General features: G+C 36.5%; 2 protein-coding genes and 1 long non-coding RNA gene across 5 annotated transcripts in view; 1 reads left to right on the forward strand and 2 right to left on the reverse strand.

Moving 5' to 3' along the window:
- Positions 1-1,764, forward strand: part of LOC143738644 (NACHT, LRR and PYD domains-containing protein 3-like) — a 78,318-nt gene extending 76,554 nt beyond the window's left edge. Inside the window, exons 8-10 of one of the 2 annotated variants that reach the window (XM_077230685.1) lie at positions 747-793; positions 870-1,480; positions 1,743-1,764. In XM_077230685.1, coding sequence (XP_077086800.1) covers positions 747-793; positions 870-1,432 — 610 coding nt within the window. In that variant the 3' untranslated portion in view covers positions 1,433-1,480; positions 1,743-1,764. Of the gene's footprint in view, positions 1-746; positions 794-869; positions 1,640-1,742 lie in introns of those variants that run through there. The other variant, XM_077230686.1, reaches the window with a different exon arrangement.
- Positions 1,468-2,277, reverse strand: LOC143738687 (uncharacterized). The gene is made up of 3 exons (XR_013203938.1): positions 2,233-2,277; positions 1,630-2,152; positions 1,468-1,505 (listed from the first exon to the last, which is right to left on the reverse strand). It is a non-coding gene; the product is annotated as an uncharacterized LOC143738687 (long non-coding RNA).
- Positions 2,278-7,050: 4,773 nt separating this feature from the next.
- Positions 7,051-24,672, reverse strand: part of radil2a (Ras association and DIL domains 2a) — a 39,185-nt gene continuing 21,563 nt past the window's right edge. Inside the window, exons 10-16 of one of the 2 annotated variants that reach the window (XM_077230687.1) lie at positions 24,410-24,582; positions 17,485-17,629; positions 16,654-16,832; positions 13,760-14,108; positions 10,779-10,891; positions 9,126-9,265; positions 7,051-7,911 (exon numbers count right to left, since the gene is read on the reverse strand). In XM_077230687.1, the coding sequence (XP_077086802.1) occupies positions 7,824-7,911; positions 9,126-9,265; positions 10,779-10,891; positions 13,760-14,108; positions 16,654-16,832; positions 17,485-17,629; positions 24,410-24,582 (1,187 nt within the window). In that variant the 3' untranslated portion in view covers positions 7,051-7,823. Of the gene's footprint in view, positions 7,912-9,125; positions 9,266-10,778; positions 10,892-13,744; positions 14,109-16,653; positions 16,833-17,484; positions 17,630-24,409; positions 24,583-24,672 lie in introns of those variants that run through there. The other variant, XM_077230688.1, reaches the window with a different exon arrangement.

Consider the following 24,672-nt stretch of genomic DNA (forward strand, 5'->3'; position numbering starts at 1 on the left):
CGGCAGCTCCTGAGCGCTTTAGAAACGTGTTTTAGACGCGACGTGTGAACATGAATTACCCATAAAGAAATAACTCTACACTTTATAGGCTGTATTTTCAGAGTTTTCAACTGATTCATTTTCATCTTCAGATTGTCCAGGAGCAGTTTGTAAAAAATATTAATATATAAGCATTTTATATGATTCTCTGCTTATTCTGTCTTTTTTTGGGCTCCACTTAGATATTTTATTTTCATCTTTATTCACTTTTTATTCACATTTTAGTAGTTCAGTTCTAAAAAAGCAAGATATATTAGATATTAGATGCAACCCGGACGCCGAATCCCTGCCAGAAGAAACTAGTCTTCATTCAGCCTGAGAATTATTATTATTATTATTATTATTATTTGACTGAGAAAGACAGAAGAGACGAAGTGATGAAGATGAAAAGAGCCGTTTATAGAATAATCTTAGTAGCGAATGTTTCAGTGATCAGACTTCATCTGACAAATGTAACAAATATTATTATAGCAAAATCAATAATAAATCAGAAATTCTCTCGTCTGTCACTCATGAAGACAAACATCCCTTCAAACTCAATCATAAGATTAAACTACAGAAAGGAAATAATTATATAAATATAAAACATAAAATGGCATAAATGAATAACAATAATACAATTATGATTAAATGATAAATGACGTAAATCAAATGATAATAATATGAATGAATTATTAAATAATAAATGATGTAAATCTGTTTTCTAGTGTGGATCATGGAGGAGAGATCAGGATTACAGAAGGAATACGCAAATGTAAGTCCTCAAACACACAGATTTAGTGTGTGTTGTTGTGATGTTGCTGTTGTAATGTGTGTGTTCTTGTGTTCAGACGCCGTTGATCTCACACTGGATCCAAACACAGCACACACTCGTCTCGTTCTGTCTGAGGAGAACAGAAAGGTGACGCGTGTGAGTGAGAGTCAGTCGTATCCTGATCATCCAGAGAGATTTGATTATCATAATCAGGTTCTGTGTGGAGAGAGTCTGACTGGACGCTGTTACTGGGAGGCTGAATGGAGTAGTGATTATACTGAAATATCAGTGTCATATAAAGGAATCCAGAGGAAAGGATTGAGTAATGACTGTGTGTTTGGATATAATGAGAAGTCTTGGAGTCTGAGACGCTCTGATCACACACTCTCTGTCCGTCACAATAATAAGCACACTGCTGTTTCTGCTGGTTCAGGATCCTGTAAGAGAGTAGGAGTGTGTGTGGACGTGTCGGCCGGCACTCTGTCCTTCTACAGCGTCTCTGACACACACACACTCACACACTTACACACATTCACACACACATTCACTGAACCACTTTATGCTGGATTTACACTTGATAATGTTAACTCTTCAGTGTCTCTGTGTCACATTAAACACACACACACGCACACACACTAACTGACACGAGCACACACACAACTAACTCACTTACACACACACACACAACTGACTGACACACATACACACACACCTAACTCACTTACACACACGCACTCAAACACTACTGACTGACACACACACAACTAACTCACTTACACACACACACACACACACAGACTGACACGCGCACACACACACAACTAACTCACTTACACACACACACACACTAACTGACACGCACACACACAACTAACTCACTTACACACACACACACAACTGACTTACACACACATACACACACACAACTAACTCACACACACACACACACACACAACTGACTGACACACACACACACAACTAACTCACTTACACACACACACACACAACTGACTGACACACACATACACACACACACACAACTAACTCACACACACACACACACAACTGACTGACACACACAACACTAACTCACTTACACACACACACACACACACACAACTGACTCACACACACACACACACACACACACAACTAACTCACACACACACACACACACACACACAACTGACTGACACACACACAACACTAACTCACTTACACACACACACACAACTGACTGACACACACACACAACTAACTCACTTACACACACACACAACTGACTGACACACACACACACACACACACACACACACACACACACACACACACACAACTAACTCACTTACACACACACAACTGACTGACACACACACACATAACTAACTCACACACACACACACACACACACACACACACACACACACACACACACACACACAACTGACTGACACAGACACACACATGCACTTACACACATTCACTGATTTACAGTTTATATATGATTTATACAGTTTACAGCGTGCGTGCGTGCGTGCGTGCGTGCGTGCGTGCGTGCGTGCGTGCGTGCGTGCGTGCGTGCGTTTGTGTGTGAGAGAGTGTGTGTCTGAACGTTTGTTGATGTTGGGTTGAAGATCTTGTTGATCATATTAAGAATATCATCAGGATATTTTTCTGTTTTTGTTGTTTCTTTGTGTAAATATTATGTTATAATTATGTAATATATTTTTCTCTGTTGATTCTGTGAGGAGAAAGACGAGCAGAGCCGATTTTCCAGAAACTTGTATTAATGCATATCATTTGTGTATAATATATAAATAAAAGTTAAATTCAAAGAAATTTTTAATTCAAGGCAAATTCTGAATTTGGTGAATCTCACAAAAGATTTTCACACCAACATGAAAGTGAAAAATAGGAAATTATATTTTGCTTGTGATATCATGAAATATTATTACAATTTAAAATGACAGTTTTCATTATGTGAATATATAATATAATATAATGTATATATTTATTCCTGTGATCAAAGCTGAATTTTCAGCATCATTACTCGTCATCATTAGTCGTCAAATGATCCTTCAGAAATCATTATAATATGAATATATATGATATATATTATAATATTATATTATATATATAATATGATGATTTGATGCTCAAGAAACATTTATTATAAGTAATGTTGCTTCATATTTTTGAGGAAACAACGATACATTTTTGTAAAACAGTTTTGTAAAATTTCTGTCCCTTTTGATCAATTTAATTCATCCATTCTGAAAAAAATAATACTTTATAAAAGAAAAGTTAGAAATGCACTTTGTGAATAATACACTTTTCTTGATCCCAAACTTTTGAAACTGTTATGTATACTATGACAATCAAAAAATAAATTCACTATATAGAAATCTGTGTGATTTTTTTTTTCTGGCCAGGATATTTGAATTTTTTCTCTGCATCTCTGTCTTTTTTTACTCCTTCATTAATATGTAACGTCTCGTCATCGCGAACGCTAGAGGGCGCACTGACGACTGTTCCTCGCGGGGAATTATGGGTAACATCCGCTGCGTGTTTTGCTCCACTCGCTTAAAATCATCTTAAAATAGACTGCAGTTATTGTTGCTACTGTGAAATCATATAAAACTGGATTATTTTCGATGTTTTAACTTTGATGATGAAAGTCTGTTTGGAAAATTACACTTTAGCATACTTTAAAAACACATAAGTAATCAATATGAAAAACATGAACATTTTGTACATTTTAAAGATAAATTCATAAATCGTGTGCACTTTGAGTCACCCGAATCTGCTGTTAAAAATAAATTTAATATATAAATAAATGGTAACATATCACACTGAAGTAGGCTGATTTAAAATGAACATTTATAAAAATGTTAAAATAAAAGTTCTTCTTTTGGCAAAATTACATTTCTTTAATAGCCAAAACAGAGGCTTTACTCCCTTCAAACTTAAAATGTCAATGTCATTACTGTTGTCAGATTTTTTTTTTTACCGTTATAAAGGGCATTTCTAAAAATAAATGTGATACAAATTTTAATCCGATTATTGCTAAAACAAATAAAAAACATAATTGCTGGCTTTTAAAGGGATCTATCTATTAAAGTAAGAATTTTGCTCAGCAATGCCGAGGGGCTTTCATGTCTCTCTTATACGGCCCAATCTCTTTATGTTGATAAGTCCACAGGAACATACATTGATAGAGATCTGACAGATTTTGTCTGGAAAAATAAAAACCACTAGATGAATAAATCGGTTATTCTAAACAACAACGGTGGTTTAAATTTGATTGACTTTAGTTCTTTAAATTATACTTTTAAAATAAATTGCTTAATCTGTATTTGTAAAATCAAGACTTCATCTGGAATATCTTCCAACAACAAGCTTTTCCATATATTGGGGGTATAAGATTTTTATTGACGTGCAATTACAACATATTACATAAACAAAGTTAGATCCCTTTTTCTTGTAGATATCATTTCTGTTTCTCCTGCAATCTCTTACTGGAATAATTTATTTAAAATAATATTTTAAAATATTTGGTCCCTACAACAAAAATATTTTCTTAACTAATAAAGTAAAAGAAGTATCCTTCAAAATAATAAATCAATTTTACCCTGTTAAATATTTTATGATTAAATATAAAAGTAATATTGACACAAGATGCTCATTTTGCCAAGTTCACACAGAAACTGTTTATTATTTATGTTGGTCATGTTTCTATAGGCTACTGAACAACTATGGAAAAATAGTGACATATTTATTAAAGATAATGTCCAGCAAGATATATCAGTAACATTATTTTTGGATACTTTGAAACTAAACCGCCAGTAGGTGGCGACAGGCGACCGTCTTAATGAGTGAGTCATTGAGTCAATCTTTCAAACGATTTATTCAGAATGAGCAGTTTATTAATGGGTAATTGAATCTTTGACTTCGATTCGTTCAAAACGCTGAATCAGTTTGTAATGAAACACGACTGAGTGTTCCTGTGAGATGCGTTATTATATCAACCCGTTCTCATCAATCTGCGGATAAATAACTCGACTTCACACTTTCAAATTGCGTGTAATGCATGCGCCAAAGTCAGATTTTGCGTGCAAGTGATACGCCAATCCTGGAGAGCAGAAGCGTCCAAACAACGAGGCTCAGTTCACCTGATGCGCGCACATCTTCAGACAAGTAAGAAGGGCAACAGTCCTTTTTGTAATAAGATCACGATGTTAATTGTATTATTTCAATTATTACAGTGTTTCTGCATCACGTTACATGGGGTCATGTAAGTTTCAGTTATATGAATTAGTTTTCTAGATTTTTTTTAGAGTGAATCTAAATATTAATTATATTTAAAGATACATTGCAAGATAATAAATACTGCTTTCACTGCAGAAATAAATTTCATTGTCCAATAGTTATACATTTAAATGATAGTGGCTCCTTTAAACGTGTAAATGTTGTTAGTATCATCTAAAAGGGTAGATTTACTGTAGTTGAACTATAAATGATGAGTATCTTCTCCTGTAATTCTGCAGTTTCAGTCTCTGTTTCTTCAGCATTGATTGTTGCTTTAACAATCTTGTGTTTGTCTTTTGTTCATCATTGGTAAGAAAGCATTTGCCATGATCATAAACTGTAATATCACTCCTGGTCTTTTCCAGTCCTCAATCTCAAGTGTCTGATCTGGCTGAAGGTTTGATCCACTCAATCCAGCAGAGGGACAGACACACATTATCCACACAGAAGCTCATACTGGAGGAAGAAGGCATGAGCTCCACTAACCCACTCAATCCAGCAGAGGGAGACACACATTATTCACACTGGAGGAAGAAGACATGATGGGGTAATTGAATGGGTTACCCATCCACTAACCCGTCGTCACTGAGGGTCGAGTGAGGGAACTCCTCTCCTTCATCCTCCAGACTAGATCTGTGTGTCTCGCTAACAACACTACTCATTCACCCACAGCTGTCAAATACTTATACATGTATGAAGCTAAAAGAGGAGCAAAACTCGAGAGCAGGAAGATGTGAATTTGAGAGCTTGTACAATAAATATTCGTACTTGTACGTAAAAATTTACACTCACAGCTCCAATGTAAAAACCTGTGGGTGGCATTTCACACATGTGTGACTACTTTTCTGCTGCTTCAAATTCACAATACAGGTTTGTGACGTTTGTCTGCGAGTGCACATTTTTTATACAGGTTTTCAGATTGGAGCTGTGTTTAAATTTTCACGTACAAATACGAATATTTATTGTACAAGTTCTCAAATTCACATACGTGCTCTTGAGTTTTTTAGTCTTTTACCTTTATTTAAATGCCTCCATCCATCGCCTGTAGGCTAATGCTGGGAATGAAAGATATAGAAGTGTGTAAAGATAAAGTATGATGGATTTAGTCATGATATAAATTCCCTCTCTGTCGACAGTCCTGCTCAAACTGTGCATAATGTGCTACATGCTGTATATTAAGAGGAGTTATTAAAAACACATAGGCCTAGTGGATGTAACTCTTATGTTTATATTGGACCAGACATGGAGTGACAGCCACAAAACCCAATGTCTGTCTAAATAAAACAGCAGGAGTCTGAACATTCAGAGGAGAGAGAGTGAAAACAAGATGACAAAGAGAGTGAATTTAGCTCTACTGTTATCTGAATAATCACACTAACTCGACTCAGCAGCTTCGCAGCATTTGTTAAACATGTTTAAATAGATTAACATGTATAAAGATCACGTTCAAGCGTAACGTCTCAGCATGAGCTCCTGTATATGGTGTGTGTCGCAGTGGAAACTCACTCATTAAATGCTCTATAAATGTCTTTAAAGTGTTGCGGTGGTCAGCATCTCTGACACACACACACACACACACATTTGAGCTCCTCCATGTTCTTCTACTCCACCTCACAGCAGCTGGACTCCTCGTTCACACACAAGTGGGCTGTTACTGTATTTATATTTCATTTCTAAACCCTCTTGAGACTAACAGACCCAGCAGAGCCGGACGAGACCAGTTCATCACCCTGTGAAGGACAAACTAGACTTTCGTGGCTTTTAGTCCATGTCTGTTAGTTTTGAAGCCATTGATATGCTTGTGTTCTCCAAAACATTGAAAAATTATCTTTTTGCACATATATTTAAAATTCCTAAAGCCAGTAAGCTGTTATGGCTGTGCAGCACCCAACTTCCCGTTCAATAGGAAATACATCAACACAAGACAGAAAAACTATTAGACAGAACTATTCTCTAAAAAGAAATCAAAATAATATTTATTACACTTGTTCAATAACACATAAATATTACAACAGATTGTTTTTTAATGTCATCATAAACACAGATGACAATATAACACTGTTTCTCTGGCACTGAGGAGAATATCATCATTTATGATTGACATCAGGAACCGCACAAGTAATATCAATATAAAATATCATCAATATGAAAACGGTACAGGTGTAGTTTCATAACATCAGCAACATGAACCATTTAAAACAACACTTTCATAGTGATACTGTGGTTAAATATTACACACGAATGTAGTTCTCGCTGATATTTACAGCAGTATTTGGGTTTTATGAACAGAATGAAGCTGTAATTGTGTGTTTCCAGTTTGAGCTTTAAGAAAACTGAAATAACCCTGTCTGGACCACAACTATTCCTCATGAAACCAGAAAATGACGGACGGACAGATACTAGACGAAAATAAAACACTCGTAAACAATGGTTTATAACATCAGCTAAACTATATTACATTAAAGATAGACAGAAAAGTGTGAAATAAATGCTACTATGAATGGAAGATTTCAACATATTATTCTGGCCTTTTGAGATATAGAGTTTGAGCCAGCAGAAGCAACAACTATAACAACTTAAATAACAACATGAATGAATCCAGTTGAATCGCCTTTACTTTGGTTTCATCACAATATTGGAGCTCCAGATTTGTCTGAATGGATCAATGAGGAAAGATCAGCTCAATGATGGAGTCGAGCGTCAGGCGAGTCCGTTCTGTTTCTCAGCATCTGGTGATGAAGCTCCTGGATTGGGTTTTGGCCACCAGTAATCGCAGCGAATCGCTGGACGTCCGGATGAGTTCTCTTCCACTGACAGGGGAAAGACAGAGCAGAGGAGGGTTATTCCTTCAGTTTCAGGGTCAAGAACGTCCATCATCTCATCTGTGAAACCTCAGACCTCTGTGTTAAATCTTATAAAGTGAATCTTATGTTCAAAACATGTTCAAGTTTCTTATTTCAGGATCAGAATGATCTTTATCCACCAAGTGTGCGCAAACATTTGTTGAATTTGTTGTGTTTTTTCAGGAGTTCTGAGTACATACAAACATATGACATTATTTCTCTCCAAAATCCAAAGAAAGAAAGAATATTTAGCTTAAACATAATAATAATTTATAATTTGTGTACTATAATGCAAACAATAATGATAATAATAATGAAACTTAATAGTTTAAATTGGGAAGTAAAAGAAAGAAAGACTGGGAAAATGGGGAACTTACTCAAGTTTTACACACGCTAGTTTTAGTTGTGCTGCATTTAATGCGATTTACATAAAAGTAGTAATAAATTAATAACTACCGTAAGAATAATGTGAAATGAGAACAAACAAAATACAAAAACATTCAGAAACATTATAAAATCAATAATTTTGACAATTAATGTCAAAATGCAAAACATTTTAACGGTCGTAAAATATGCTTCATTTCTTATTAATGAAAGTTATAAGATATAATTGAAATGTGTAATTTTTGCACCACTAGTGGCAATTGCAAAAATAAAACAAGTTGTCCTTCCTATGACTGGGCATTTAACACTAAAACAATACAATATTTTCCAGCTTTTTGACAATATTCTATATATATATATAGGCACATGCACTCAAAAAACCTCATGGGTGTTTTTTTCAATCAGAGGATCAATTCTTTCAGCCAAATCAGTAAAAATCTAATCAAAAATAAAGTGAATGTGAATGTTTTTTTAATCAATGGAGACAAAGATGGCGTATTACAGCAGCAGGTCAACATGTCAAATGATTTGATAAGTGGCACTGTAAAAACAAAAGTAGAACTAACTTGAAATTGAGTGTGATAGTTTACCTTATTTTTTTAAAGTTAACTCCACGCATTTGCTCCAATTAAAGTCAACTTAATCTAATGAGTAACAGGTAGTCTTTTGCAACTATGGAATGTGTAGCATTTAACAATGCAAGCAGCAACAATACTTGTTTTTCATCTCCGTGTTGGATTTTCAAAGATAACTTCATGACATGAACATTGTTTGTCTCTTAAAGCTTCAATGTTCACCTGTGGTAGTCCATGCCCACCAGACTGACTCCGTTCACAGCGAGGATCCGGTCGCCCACTCGCAGTCTCTGGCTGAGTGCCGCTGGGGAATCTGGCACCACCGACTTCACGTAGATCCCGCTCACTCGCAGGGGAGTTTTCTATTACCAACCAGCCAAAAGAAAGAGAAGACTGAAGATTAGCGATGACTAGATGAGGATCTGCATCAGCAGGGAATGAATGATTCGTTTCTGTGTCACCCTGATGCATTTGTTTGAGAGCTTCCTGAGTCACATGGAGAAAGTTATTGTCTCTGAATGCTAAACCACACAGTCATCAGGTTCTTACTTCAGCTTATTGTTTACTTCAACCTCAATGTCAATGCAGTTCTGGGAAACACGGGCGATCTCACGTTCAGTCAAGCTCTGGACTCATTGTTGGCTTCAAAAGACTATCGGTGTGGCCAACGCAAACCCATCCGTCCCCTACTGAGCAGCTTCTCGTAAAATATAACCCCCACATGTGTACCTCATAGCTAACAACTAAGTCAGCAATTCCAAGTCATTTACAGGGCCAAATTAACAAAAATAGCTATAACTATATACTCTGTTTCAAAACATAGTGAGCTGCCTATGTAGGCAGTATTGTAAGGTCTCACATATGCACGCATGATGCAAAATCTGTTAGAAAAGTTAGGCAACAACATTGTCCTGCCGTCCAAGATATCTTTGACCAAAATCAAATTCCAAAGTAGCAACACATGTATCCTTTGCAGAGAAGACAAGCCCATAATGCACTGCAACAAGTTCAGTGAACAAATCTAGCCAGATAGGGGTTGAAGTGTACTTATAATAAAAATTAAAAAAAATAGACCTATACTTTACCCAATACATGTTTATCATATAAAGTGATCGTGTCTCTTCAGAAGACGTGGATTAAACCACTCGAATTATATGGATTCTTTATATGAGGTCTTTATGAATGTTATGAAAGTTTTGGGTGATAAATTTCAATGTAGGGACAGAAATCCCTCATTTACATGAAAGACTTATTGGGTTTGTATCAACATGAGGGTGAGTAAATGTTGACAGGAGTTTCATTTTGGGGTGTATTTCCCTTTAAAGATTAGGATGCTGTCTATGTAGGCAGCAAGGCAGCTCTCCAGGTTTTGGAGCACAGACTACATGTGCGGATCTAATCCAGCCCTGTTATTTTTAATCATAACAGCTGTTGACTGGCCTTGATTTGAAGGTGTTGAAAAAAGAAACTTGTGCAGTAAGCTCAAATGACATTACAGTTTGCAGTCTACTTCTAAAACCGTGTGTCTACAGAGAAATGGATATGAAATACCTTCTATATATAAAACAGGGTCATTTCATCAGCATGATCACAATGAAGGAACAACTATTAAAGTCAATATGCTAATCAACTCACCAGAGGGACCCTAATTTATTTATCTGCTTCAAATGTTACATCGTCTACAGTAAATAGAGAGTGTGTATTAAACAAAACTTGTCCAGGTCATTTTCCTGCTAAATTCCCATTACCGCAAAATCTCATTCTCATGAGATTACCGTAATACAAATCATATACTGTGCACAGTTTACATACTATACACTGTAGAAATATAGAATGATAAATAGAATATAAAAATAAGACAAAGATAATTCTCACCATTCCATCCACCAGTGCGAGACCAAGACCACGAGGACCTTTCATCAGCTCTACGGTGAACACCTCATCTCTGTCCTCTTCATCCTCCTCTTTTCTGTGTTCTGTGATCTTTTCTGAGAAAACAACATCAAGCGCATCACATTATCAGCTCACTAGATCAAATAAAGCATAAACTAAATCAAGTCCAGGTCATACATCATCCCAAAATCAGAAGAACAAAATAAGAAATTATATTTTGCATGAAGAAAATTAAAGTTGTTTTCAGGACTATCAATATTATTATCATAGTGTTTATTTCATGGCACTAAAGTCAAAACTAAATCAGAATTGTAGGTCAAATTGGAAAGGTCAAAAGTCACCCGTAAACAACTGAAATGACATAAACATCCGATAATTCTGCATGACGATGATACAAGAATGACCATTTTCATGTTCCCATAAAGATCTTCTGCTGTGGGCTGGTGTAAACACAAAGGGCTTTCCTCGGCCACCCGGCCCGCACCCGAACAATGCCTGTCCCCATTAAGATTCCACCCAGCAAGTCAACTGTAAATTCCCATGATGCTTTATCCATTGCTCTTTTTTCTCCTGACATCACCACCTCTCCGTAATTCTTGAACCAGATTATAGGATTTGTGGCACCACCAAAAAAGCAGCCGAAACTAGTGTGATCCAAGCAGAGTCCCTTTGATTAGGAAAACCCACACTAGAGTTTAGAAAGAGGAGGCGGGAAACCAGTGGGAACAGGATGCACATGTAGAGCTCTACCAGTCCTTAACTATATATTATTAAAAGTACAAATGTCCAGTTCACACACTATTTTAGTTCATTCTTTGTTTCAGCTCTATATTCTGTGTTTGAAGCTGTTGTTAAATGCCACAATTTGCTTGGCAACACAAACAGCCATATAGTAGAGAACGTCAACACAACACCCATCAGAGATAAACTGTATGTGGAAGTTGAGACATTTTTTTTTTTTTTTTGTTGAAAATACAAAGCATTTGCATTGCTTTATAAAATCTGGATTCAACCATGGGAGTCAGATAGATTTCTATTACTATGCCTTTAAAACATTTTAAAAAATTTTGTTGGAATGGGCTTTTAATGGAGGACTAAATCTCTTAGGTTTCATTTAAATACCTTCATTTTTGTTTTGAAGGTGAACAGAAGTAATCGGTTTGTAACGAAATGAGGGTGAGAAAATCATGACAGAATTTTCAATTTTGGGTGAACTAACACAATATGTTTTTTTTTTCAGAGCTGAATCTGCATGCTGCTTTTGTTCACGAAGGCTTCCTGTTGATTGGATTCTCATTCTTTAAAAAAATTATGACCTGTAATCATGTAAATCAGTCCTCGTCATTGATGAAACAGCAAGAGTTTAGCATGTTCCTCCAAATGCCCCTACAATAAATGTTATAGCGCTGAATAAACTATGATTTACCTGATCTTGAGAGAGAGATTGAGGCACAATTTGGATTGCTTAATCCCGAATAGGTGTTTTTTTTATTTTTTATTCTCACCTGCCAGATCATTGCTCATTTTATAAATATATTATGTGTGGGAAAAACATTCTGGAGAGGAGATATGCTGGTTTCCAGCTTCTTCACCCGATGGAGCCAGAGCACACAAACCCAACTCCAGCACGTCCCAAACACCTCCAAAGACAATACACCCTGCCTTTGAAATCAGGGAACACACTACAGGGTGAGCATGTCTGAGGTATTTCTCAGAGTGCAGCTCACAAACAAATAGAAGACAAGTAGTACGAGAGCTTCATCTCTTTTCATGCAGCTTTACATCAGTGTAAAATCTTGCATATGCAAGGAACGCTGTTTTCTGTTGTTGTTCCCAACTCTAGTGACTAAACAGATCTTTATCCAGAATCTGATGAAGAAAAGCAGATCAGCATGTGTCTTGGTGTCCGCATGATCGTGGTCAAGTCAGGGATTGATGCTTACATTTTCCCCAAGGTCCACATGTGCTCCTAATTGAATTTTTTTATAGGCCTACTTGAAATTAATAATTTCACAGTTCAGCCAAGACAAAAGCTATAAAAATTTGCATTGAATTTAATGCCAGATACAGTCTATTGTGTAACCAAAATACCAATAATAACCAGAAAAAAAATTATTCATAATGGACTTTCATTTATAAACAAGCATCGAAATGCACTGGGACTCTTATTTTGAACATATTTATGTTTTACTATAGAGTGCAACAGTCTAGTTCCAGAAGTAAACAATCATTTTCTCTATACGAAAATAGAGTTTGATCATTTTTAAATGAGTAGTTTTATATTTCTCAGATATTAATATCATAATTAATATCATAACAATATCAGACATTGATCATGCTGTTTGCAATGCTTTGTTGGTATTGTAGTTCTTTCCCTCACAAAAAACGTTAAGTACACAGACTACTTTTTTTTTTTTTGTTGCTTCAAATCAAAGTTTGTGGTGTTGTGATTCGCCTCGTTGCTGGTTGCTTTGCTTCATGGCTTATAACTCTTTATTGAAGGCTTTTTAAAAATTCCTATGGGAAAAATGAATGGGAACCAGTGCCACTGAAAAAGAGGGCTCTATTGCCAGCTGCTCATTCAAACATATGAGGGACATAAAACAAGCACTCTTATGATCCTCTACAGCCATCCACATCATATTACAATACAACCATAATGTAAACATTGTCTTCATCCATCAACACTAGATCATAAGCAATCACTTGGCATAAATGTGCGGTGTTCATTGTTTGAGAACTGCTCTGAAACCACAAGCCTGGAGAATGTGCATTTTTACTTTGAAACGTGTCATAATTATTTAATGACTTCATAGCCTTTCGGAATTTAATAATCACACTGAGCTCTATCGCGATTCCTGTTTTTCCATCCACAAATTTACGTTTGCTATACTATTTTAGATATTAAACCTTAAATTTCACAGAGCTGAAAGCGTTTCTTTATTCACACAGTTTCTGGTTACCTTTCCTGTGCTGGCGTGCCGTCTGCTGTGTGGCCGCCCCCAGCGGGCCGGTCTCCAGCTCGGCCTGGTCGAGGTTCTGAGGGGTGTTGGGAGGCGTGAGCAGGCAGGAGGGGTCGAGGGCCAGACTCTTGTGGTAGCCCAGGTCTGTACTCCCAGACAAGCTGTTCTGGAGCTCCAGGCTCTTGAGTTTCTGGGTCAGGACGGCCTCACACGAGCTCAGGTTGCTGTGAAACTCCCGGGACTGAGGAGGTGTTGTGGTGCCAGGGTGTTGATCTGTTGCCTCTGAGTCCTGGCAGGTGATTGGTTCAGTCGTTGGTTCAGTCTCTTCATTCAAGTTACTGCTGGAGCCCTGAATTCATCCAAAATGACAAAAATAATTATGAGCCCATATTTCAGAACATGTTCGGTTTATTTGTAGAGCACTTTTCAGAATATGCATCACTTCAAAGCAGCTTTGGAAAAGGTCATTCTGTTATGTCAATAATGCCTTAGTGCTTTACAATAAATCAATTGATCTCGGATGATATGGCAATATAAAACCAGGATACAGGTGATCCCCCGGATTTAGATCAATCTATATTGTATTTGTAGTGTTGTCTAGCACATATATCAGTGGCATAATGCACACTTCTGAGCGCTCAAAGGCAATTAAGATATAAATATTGGTAATTTTGTTCTATCACGAGATGTAAAGTGCCACTTATTATGCTTTTTAGAATATTAGGTAAGGCAAGGCATATTACAACGCAATATTATTCTTCACTCAGTGTGTAATATTGCTGGTTGGTTTGTGACTGTTAGGGCTAATTTTTTACTGAGCGGTACGGTACAGTACAGTTACATTTCCATTTCGATTGCCAGAAGTTGTGAATGGTACCAAAATCCTGAACCGTACCATACCACTTTTTTGGGACCCTTCCGTTGAGATACCTAGCACAGTAGTCCAGTACTAAAGGGTGGACCTAGACTCATTGCAGAACATTGATTGGTTGACAGAGAATCGTCACTTGCAAAGCTTGTTTTCTTCTTGTGACAAACAGCCACATGCTGAGAAGCAAGAACAAGATCTGCTGTATATCCTCCATTGTTGTTTACTGTGTGGCTTTCTTCTCTGTGAGAATGACGTTGATCGCTACACCACGCCTATCAAGTAAGAGTACAGTTCCCGGTGGCCGCAACGCAAGATGTATCAGGGGTTACCGTCCCGAATCGTACTGTACTTCACCGCTTGGTGGAAAGGAGCCATAAAAGGTCTGCAAAGTTTTAAAGATCTAAGTGCACAACAAATAAAGTTCAGTCAGGACCACTCTGTTTGATTAAGATTATCGTAGAGGCTCTGAATGTTATATCAGAATTTAATTTTTTTAAGAAACAGTACATAGTTCCAAGTGGAAGTAATACAAGTACTGTAAAAAGATTGACAAGACTGAGCATGAGCTGGATAGATAAATCTCTTTGACAAGCAGCTAAACGATGATGTGCTGCATAAAGAGGAGTTGGGGATGGAGGATGGTTAAGTGCATGTCTGTGCTTTGATTAATGGTAGTGGGAGGAGTTACGAATCAGCTGTCATCAGCTGTCATGCCATGGTCTTCTTGAACTACGCTTGAACTCCATTCAGTCGCTCAAACTACATTTACAGTTAACGTAGTGTGATTGTGTAGTGCTACGTCACACGTAGGCTCACTATTGGCCGACGCTGGTCATGTGGGTGATGCGTGTGACGTACAACAACAGAAGCTTACGCTATTACACTAGTGAACTGACTCGAGGCCCACAGATAAGGAAATCAATAGTTGAAATAAAGTCATTATTTTTGTTTTTTTTGCGCACAAAAAGTATTCTTGTCGTTTGACAAACTTAAGATTGAGCCACTGTAGTCACTTGGACTATTTTAACGATGTCTTTAATAACTTTTCGGGGCTGGCAAGTTTCAATCCCTGAAGAAGCCTATGGAGGAGTGATCCGGCTCTCAGATTTAATCAAAAATATCTTAATTCGTGTTCCGAAGATGAACGAAGGTCTTACGGGGTTGAACAACATGAGGGAGAGTAAATACTGACAGAATTTACATTTTTGGGTGAACAATCCCTTTAATATTGTTCAGTTTTGTTTTACAAGGAGATTTAAATATTATTTTGTTTTGTTCTATTAGGAGATTTAAATATTGGGTTACACTTTATTTCGATAGTCACTTTAGACATTCTACCAACTATAAGTGACTTTTCAACTACATGTCAACTAACTCTCATAAGAGTATTAGTAGACTGTAGTAGACTGTCAGTAGACTGTTAGGTTATGGTTAGGTGTTAGGGTTCGGGTTAGGAGAATACATTGACTTGTAGTTGCTAAGTTACTTATAGTCAGTAGAATATCTTTTGGGGGACCAACAAAATAAAGAGTTAGCAGATAGTCTAATAATACTCTAATAACAGTTAGTTGATATGTAGCTGCAAAGTTACTTATAGTTAGTAGAATGTCTAAAGTGGACTCGAAATAAAGTGTTACCAAATATCAGTTGGTTTTGTTGTAAGTGAGACTAAACAACTCTCAAAAAGGATCAATTAAGACATGATTTGGTTGTCTTAAGTGAAAAATAGCCAGTTCTCAAAGAGTTTGATGTGAGTTAAATATTTTCCAAATTAAATTAACAGTTATTTAACCAACAGTGTTGAGAAATATGGGCTATGGATTTAATTTCAATGAGTAAAGTCTCCGAGTACAGGCAGAAAAACTAAAACGTGATGGCGTTCCTGAAAATTGACAATTATTTTTTTCTAAACTATAGGCCAACATTTCAAAATATACTAAAAAAAAACTTCTATACCCTTCAACTAACCATTGCAATACATGTCTGTGCATTTTGTGTGGCGTCTAGGGAGTTCCCAGTTTACCTTTGAGGGCTGATGATCAGACTGTGTCTGGCTCTCTGGGAGAGACTGGATAAACTCCTGCAGATCCTGCAACGGAGGGAACAGCCCTGGCTCTGTGATGGGATTTCCCAGCTCCAGATGAAAGATGCTGCTGGGCAGGATTAGAGGAGGATGGTTGTCGAAACTTTCCAGGATATTAGCTAAGACAAAAAATATTTCAGCTGTCAGGCACAGAGAATCTCAGTGCGCATTCAAGACATCATTTGAGCCCTTTATACGTGGGCCTCCCCCTGATAATGAATCACCCAATGCTAAAAAAGTTAGTTAAAAGCAACACTCACACTGTATTTTAATGTTCATTGCTTTAAAGATGCCTACTTTAAACCAATAAATTTTATAATGTACTATATACAAATAAATGTGATGTGACTTTACTGGAGAGTGGAATTGCAGAGCTGGTGCATCTCTATGATCAGATGCTTTCTTAACTGCTGTTTTCTCACTGCTGTCATTTTTGTTATATGTTTATTTTGTTATTTAGAGAAAAGCACGTATTACATATAAAATATTCATCTAAACGCTGCTCTCAGCAGTTTGGGTCGTGTCGAGGACATTCGCTTACAGTAAACTGCTGAAAAGGTATTTCAAACTTCTTTTTACCTCCAAGTGAAGAAAGTAAAATAACTTTGTCATGAGTATATCAGGGCCTCAAGGCAAACCTTTTAAATACACATATAAAACAGTATTTACTCAATTGAGGCTGTAGGTATACTATATTATGGAACTGACGATGGTCAAATGTCACTGTTCATCTATGATTACAGGATGATGTGTGTTCATATTTGAGCTCACATGTATGGAGGGCCGCCGCTGAGTCCTCTGGAGACGGGGTCCAGCATGGAGGGCACGTACGGGCTGTGTTGTACTCTCTCAGCATATGATGCAGCTGCGCAGGGTTCAGATGAACAAACTCAGCTCTCAGAGTGGACCATGATGCCTGCAAACACACACAGATGGATAGAAGAATGAAAAATTTGCATAAAACTAAAAGGGCTTTTCAGGCCCAGACAGATTTCTCAGCACGGTTAGCTAACTATTCAGGACAGGAGAAATGTGCTGGTGAAATGTCTTTAGAGATGTGTTGACTCAAAAATGGTCACATTCATTTTGATTTTGCAGCACACAATGGGCACAGAATTGTATATGGCTTACAATGCTTTTGGGAAACACAGCCCAGCATGATTTAGTAACGGTAACTGTTGGTGAAAAACTGCTTTCAGTTCATTCACACATCTAACAAATCAATTTAGATGAAATTTGTGTGCAGTATTGAATGCATTACCTACTAAAAATGCATTTTTAGTCATATCGCCTAAAGGGAGCATGTACAAAGAAAATAGCAAAGGTCCCAAGACTGAGCCTTGTGGTGTACCCTCCTTTACAATCGAAAATATGTTTTACACAATCACATTTACACAAACAAACAGGTAAAATATAAACTAGGTTAGTGCATGTCCAGAAATGGAAACACAATATAAAACGAATGCGTCAAATGTAGCACTTAGTTCAAGTAACACTAGGTCAAATATCAAATATCATTTATGTTTCAGTACATTTCTATGTGGTAAGGAGAATAATTGGGTGGACACAACAGTTTCTAGTATTTTTATGAAAAAAAATTAAATCATTAAAAAATCATAATAATAATAATAATAGGTAAATAAATAATCATTCTTTTCACAAGGCAAACTCTATTGTCATCCAAACAAAACATCTTTAAAATACCACAAAGGAAATACAGCCAAAACTTAAACAAAAGGACCGCTCACCAAACCACACTCCACATTTATTTTTTTCCCTTTACTGGTGTCTGTCTAAATAACAGAGTAGTGTTTTCTTCTGTGTCATTATGCATCCAGAACAAAATAACATCCACTAGCTGTATGTAATTAAACCAATCACTTCACAAAATAATTTAGGAAGCAGTGGCTGGGAATGAACATAGTAAAACTCACTAGAACAACAGACTCTTGCTGAACCTGGCAGGATATGTTAGGCATTTCCTTACAGTTACAGCTTAGTTTCATTCAACTGGGAGTTTATCTTTAGACTTTTGTTTAGGTTGTTTCTTTTAGTTTAATTTAATTTGAAAATGAATACAGTCCACACACACTTTGTACTAAAACATTCAAATGAGACCTATTAATGCTCTTTTACAAAGTCTTGATTGTGGTTTTGGGGTCTTCTAGAATAGGTTTTCATGCACGGAGGTTCAAAAGTCACATTATTTTTCACATATTCTCCATTGTTGCAGCTCCTCCCTTGCTAGTCTGTCAGTAATGCTCTGTTTAGTTCCTGTCTCTATGAAACCCCTCCTTTACAAAAGTTTCAGAAATGCCATGTCCTATACCATAACGGCATCTTTCAAAACACTCATTTAGTGTTTTGGGGGGGGGGGGGGGGGGGGGCAAATATTGTGATGTTTTCGTTCCCAGAAGAAAACTCAAGACTACAAATGGAGGTATTTCAGGGAGTTCAGAAACAGTGCAGACCTTTATCATGCTCAAACAGCGACATTAAATACTAAAGACATTTGAAAACACAAAGACATTGACCTATTTAAAATATTTAAGACTGTTTTAAGGTTCGAATGCCAAATATACTTATAGTTACTTACTTTGATTTATATTTAATTGGTAAATTAAATTAATGAAATATATTAGCATTCCAAATCTGTAGCACTATGATAATAAGTTTGCTAACATTGCTAAATATAATTTCTTATTTCTTTATTTTGATTTTGGGAAGAAAAGTCACATGGCAGGATTCACCATTATACCCAGATTTTTCATAAATCATTTAGCTGATGCATAGACATTTTTAAGACGCGTGAAACACATGTGATGGCTGATGTTACATGAGTCTGGGAAGGGCTGTGATCTGTCGGGTTAAGCCGCAGGACTCACTCTTGGCTAATAAAGCCACAACACACAGTCGTGCATGTGCATCAGAAGCATGTTTATGAGTAACTCATTCTCTCCAGCTGAATGTGCAAATTGTTTGCGTTTCCCATCTATATGTAGCCAGGTCTGGTCTTGGTTTCTCCTACGGGCTAAGTCCCATTAGTAAACCAACGTAAACCCCCCAAAAAAGACTTGGTTCCCCATTAAATAAAATATTCCTCAGAGACCTAAAATTAAAATTGATGGAAATGTATCAAATTTGTTTCAGATCTTACTCCTAAGCTTTCTTTAAAAAAAAAAAAAAATACACACAAATGAGACAGAGACAATGACAATGAATGTGTATAGAAGCTCAGATCATTGGGTCTTTGAATGGAAATGTTGTTGGTGACTGCAGATTTTGAATATGTGACAAATCTGAGAGAGCACAGTTTAAGAGACTGTTGAGAGAACATGAAATTAGAGTCAGAATGGCTGTCCTAAAATAGATGGACGGAAAAGGGGAAAAGGCATCTCCAACTATGTGCAGAAATGGATGTTTTACAAACCACAAACCGTGCGCTCATGCCATGGGTGGAGACTTAACAACCAGTCTCCCAGCAACTTTGACATGCAACCATTGTTTGTTGACGGATAGAGGAAGTTAACATTCTCTAATTGCACACTGGATGATACTGACAGACACATGCTGTCTCTTTAGTCTCAACAAGTGCTACATGTGATAATATTAGCCCAAAAAGTAGAGCTCCTCAAGACAAACTTTGATGTTGGCTTGACCTAAAAGTTTAAAATCATTAGAGTATTGTAGGTTAGATCGATTGATTGCTATAGTGCTCTGAGAGGTTACTACAGTTGTCAGCTATGGTGATCCATATAGGTTGATAGTGTGTTTTTATGATACTTTTTCACACTTTCCGGGTGATTCAAAATCCTGGGTAAACTATTTCTCGACGAGCACGCAACCGGTTTTAATGGAATCTGTGGAAATGTGTGAAACATTGGTGAACCCAAAGTTAAATTTTACCTTCACTCAGGGTTTAAAAACACGTTAACCCGGAGTCACAGCCTGTTCATACAAACACAAAAAACTTGGATTTTCTGCGAAAAATTCTGCGATTTCTCTGTTGAGACCAATTCATAGCGAACAGCCTGAATGAAAATGCAAACTCTCTCTCTGACAGTAGGCGGTGCTTATAGAAAAGCACAAACACTTCCGCTTAACTCAACACACAAAGTACAGCCGACTTTTGGCATGTGACCAACATTTAGTGTGAAAAGTCTTAGATGGACAGAATCAGAGAAAGTCCAATCAGTTCAATCAAAGTCCAATCACTGCATCAATAAAGCACACAGTGTCCGAACAGGCTGAGTTTGGTAGATTCAAGTCTTAGCACAAACTTATAAAATATCAATTTGTGTGCTTATAAATATTTACATGGGTTAGACACCCTTCTGAAAAATAAGTGTTTAATTGTATTGAATGTGCACTTTTAGTGTACTTAAAATGTTGAATTTTTTTAAACTGTACTTGCAGATAATATAAATGAAATAAAAGGATACTTAAGTGAACTTACACTTTTAAAAATTCACTTTAGAAAAGCTAGTAAATTTTTACGTCAAAGTACATTCAAATCATTGTTTTAACAATATTTTGTCATGTTTTAAAGTGCTCTCATTTTGATGTGTTGACTAACGTACTAAAGCACATGTAAAGTACTTGATTATAATTTTAACTGTTTATTAACCTTTAAAGTTAATTTCATCATCATAATTTCAAGTATGTAATTACAAATAAGTTTCAATATAAATTAATATAATTCATTAAAATATCTTTTAGTTTACTAAAATGCTTGTCAGTAAATTTAATAGTACACAAATTAAAAAAAAATAAAAAAATCTAGCACATTTTAAGTTTTTTCCTCATGTATTATTAATGTATGTTGTCCCTTATTAAATGAATAAATAAAAAACAAACAAAGATGCAATTAAATATATACTTTTACTACATTATTTCTGTAATTCTAAAATTATAAAAGTATTCGTTTTAAAAGTAAGCTAAAGTTTTTCAAAAGGGTATATCTTTCCGAGTAGGTCATAGTTTTAATAACGGAGAAACACCCTTAATCCAATTTGGAACGAAATGTTGTTCAGTTTTTCTGTAATTTCCCTCTTTTACTGTAAAAAGCGCATTTATGGTTGACTGCGTAATGCAGGACAAATACACAGAGAGATCATGTGACAGAGTGAGTCATATATATGTTTGTTTGGAGTGTGTTTAAAGTAAACTCAGTCACTTAAGACAGTGAGATCATACTAGCCCCTCCCACCCAGAGCTGTAATCCGGCTCTCTGATAGGTTAAGAGGCTTAACGGTCAAAGGTCATTTACTGCAGAGACTTCACGAGACCTGTAAACCCCCACGGTTCAGGATGTGTTTGGGTGACGTGCTGTAAACCTTGTACTCTCCTTTTTTATGGTATGATAAGCTAAGTGAAACTCGCTTCCTTATGCACAAAAGAGTAAACAATGCGTCTCCCCACTATCAATGGCTTTTGAAGAAAGTTAACAGGTTTAAGACCAGACAAACAGCTGTTTTGACTTCTTCCATTTCCTGTTGATCAGGTACTAAAGTCCCTCCTGCCTGCGGCGCTACGTCTACATTGTATTTACAAAATGATTCAACTTGAGCTGAATAATGCATATTATTTAGGATTATATGACAGGCTGAATGCAGTGGCATGTTGTGGCAACCTGAACGGGTTTTTTATGTGGCGAATGAAAAAATGGCATGACTCAAGAAGTAAATATGACGTTTGATGCCATCATCAGGTTATATTGAATTAACTTGATACCTCAAGTCTTGTGAAACAGGTTTGCTGTGTTTCTTGAAACATCACGTCATTTTTCATGTCTTACACAAGGGCTTTATTGGTGATCCTATAACTGATAATCACACCTGTCCAATCAGCAGTCAAACCCAGATCACAGCCTCCAGCACACCTTGCTGTCAAACACAAGTTAATTCTTCTTTGCAACTGATGAATTTCCTTATTTATTCACAAGGAAACTCGATCAAGCTGTTTGTCAAGTGAACTGAACAAACAATATAAGGTTGCACCAACACCATTTTTGACACACTTTATGCCCAATGAATTTCCTTTCTAGTGAATTGTGATCTCAGGATAAGGGCATTAAAAATGATTCAGACTGATTCTCAAATAAATCATTCAGACTGATTTGTGAACTGTTTCGACTTATTCATTCAAGAGAACAACTCAACACACTATGGTTTGCATGTAACTTTTACTCTACACACGAGAAATATCTATAGCTGATGTTATATTTCAGTGTGTAACAACATAACATGTTCAGGTAACACTTTATAATAAAAGGTTCCATTTGTTAATATTAGTTAACTAACATAAACTAACAATTAAACATAATTATTAAGCATATATTTAAGGTTAAAGGTTAAGTTGAACATTTACTAAAAAAAAAAATGTATCTGTTAATATTATAATGGACCTGAACTAAACACTAAACAGCTGTATTTTAATTAGGTAAAATGAAGAAAGAACAATAAATGTTTTAATGTATTGCTCATTGTTAGTTAATGCATTATTGCAGTACTGTTATAATAAGACATTATTGTATAGTGTTACAAACTGATATTCACTATAGAAACACCCATGATGTGTGTTCCATACCCATACACACCCATACGGGTGTGTTCACACTTGATTTAGACAAACTCTCGACTGAACGATGAACGCAACACAGGACAAAGACATCTACTGTAAACAAACCAAAAACAGGACATGATGTCACAAGATGTGACCCTAAAAAGGACAGAATGCTCAAGCAAACCTGTTTTATCTCGTCATAGTCGTGATGCTGCCCATCACAGTTCAATTCGGACACAAAAACACAGTCTTCTTGCAGCAGATCTTCGTTTGTGTGTGTGACGGAGGGATTCCTGACGCTGTTTTGACTCCTTTACACATTTTATAAACTCTTCACGAGTTGTCAGCTGGTCAAAATACCATCATACTGTATGTCAAACATACAACAAGCGCATTTATCCACGAACACAGCATTGTTTTGGATGTTCGGTACGTTCCATCGTAAAATATACGTCATAAAAGCTGTTTTTGTTTTATCTTCATGGTTGGTGTTAAAAATGACAGTGTGAACACGAAGCGAAACCAGGACTAAATGTGTCTTCTCCTTTTTTTTTTTATCCAGATCAAATGAATCAAGAGAGCCCAACCACAAGTGTGAACACACACTTAGATTTGATTCATTTCCATGACTTTTCTATGCCTGGAAAAGATAATTCCCAGATAATTCCAGGTTTTCCATAACAATAGGAAACAACATATTGGGTCGATTCACCTCAGATCGTTCAAATCATATTTTGCCTCAACATTTCTCTAAAAGAGAAATGATATAAAATATAAAAATTATCTTTAGCCTTTAGAAAATGAAACATTTCCTAAAAATTTTCTTTTTCTCATATGTAATACAATGAATGAATGAATGAATGAATGAATGAATGGTTAAGGCACATTATTAATCGTATATCTGTATGCAAAATAGAGCTTTACTAAATGTACAAATATTGTCTTTTTTACTGTTTAGCTCCGAGTTTATAAACGTGAATGTTGTTTGATGATCCTGTATAGATTTGATTTATTTTGTGCCAGAGCATTTTATTGTGTGCAAGTACATGAGCATGGTACTGGAATCGAAACAAAACGCATCCCTAAAGCAATGTTTTTGCATCTGTGCACGCATTTGTGAAGCGTCTCTGACCTGCAGCAGGGTCTCTTTGGGAGTCGCGAGCAGGTTGACGGCTGAAGAGAGTTTCTGGAAGGAGTCGGCAGCCAAATCTCCCAGTCCGATGCTTTGAGTCCAGTCCATTAGCAAATCCAGGTTGGCCCGGATCTGCACTCCTCTAGACCACTGGTAGAAGCCACCGCCAGACCCTTCAAACACAACCACCACTATATTTATCCTGAAGTCACAATTAGTGCAAGCATGCTAACATGCTCATCATATTAAGCATCTCTATATTT

The sequence above is a fragment of the Siphateles boraxobius genome, unplaced genomic scaffold (assembly GCF_051911475.1).
Source record: "Siphateles boraxobius isolate OS27281-9 unplaced genomic scaffold, OSU_SipBor_1 15, whole genome shotgun sequence".
NCBI lineage: Eukaryota > Metazoa > Chordata > Actinopteri > Cypriniformes > Leuciscidae > Siphateles > Siphateles boraxobius.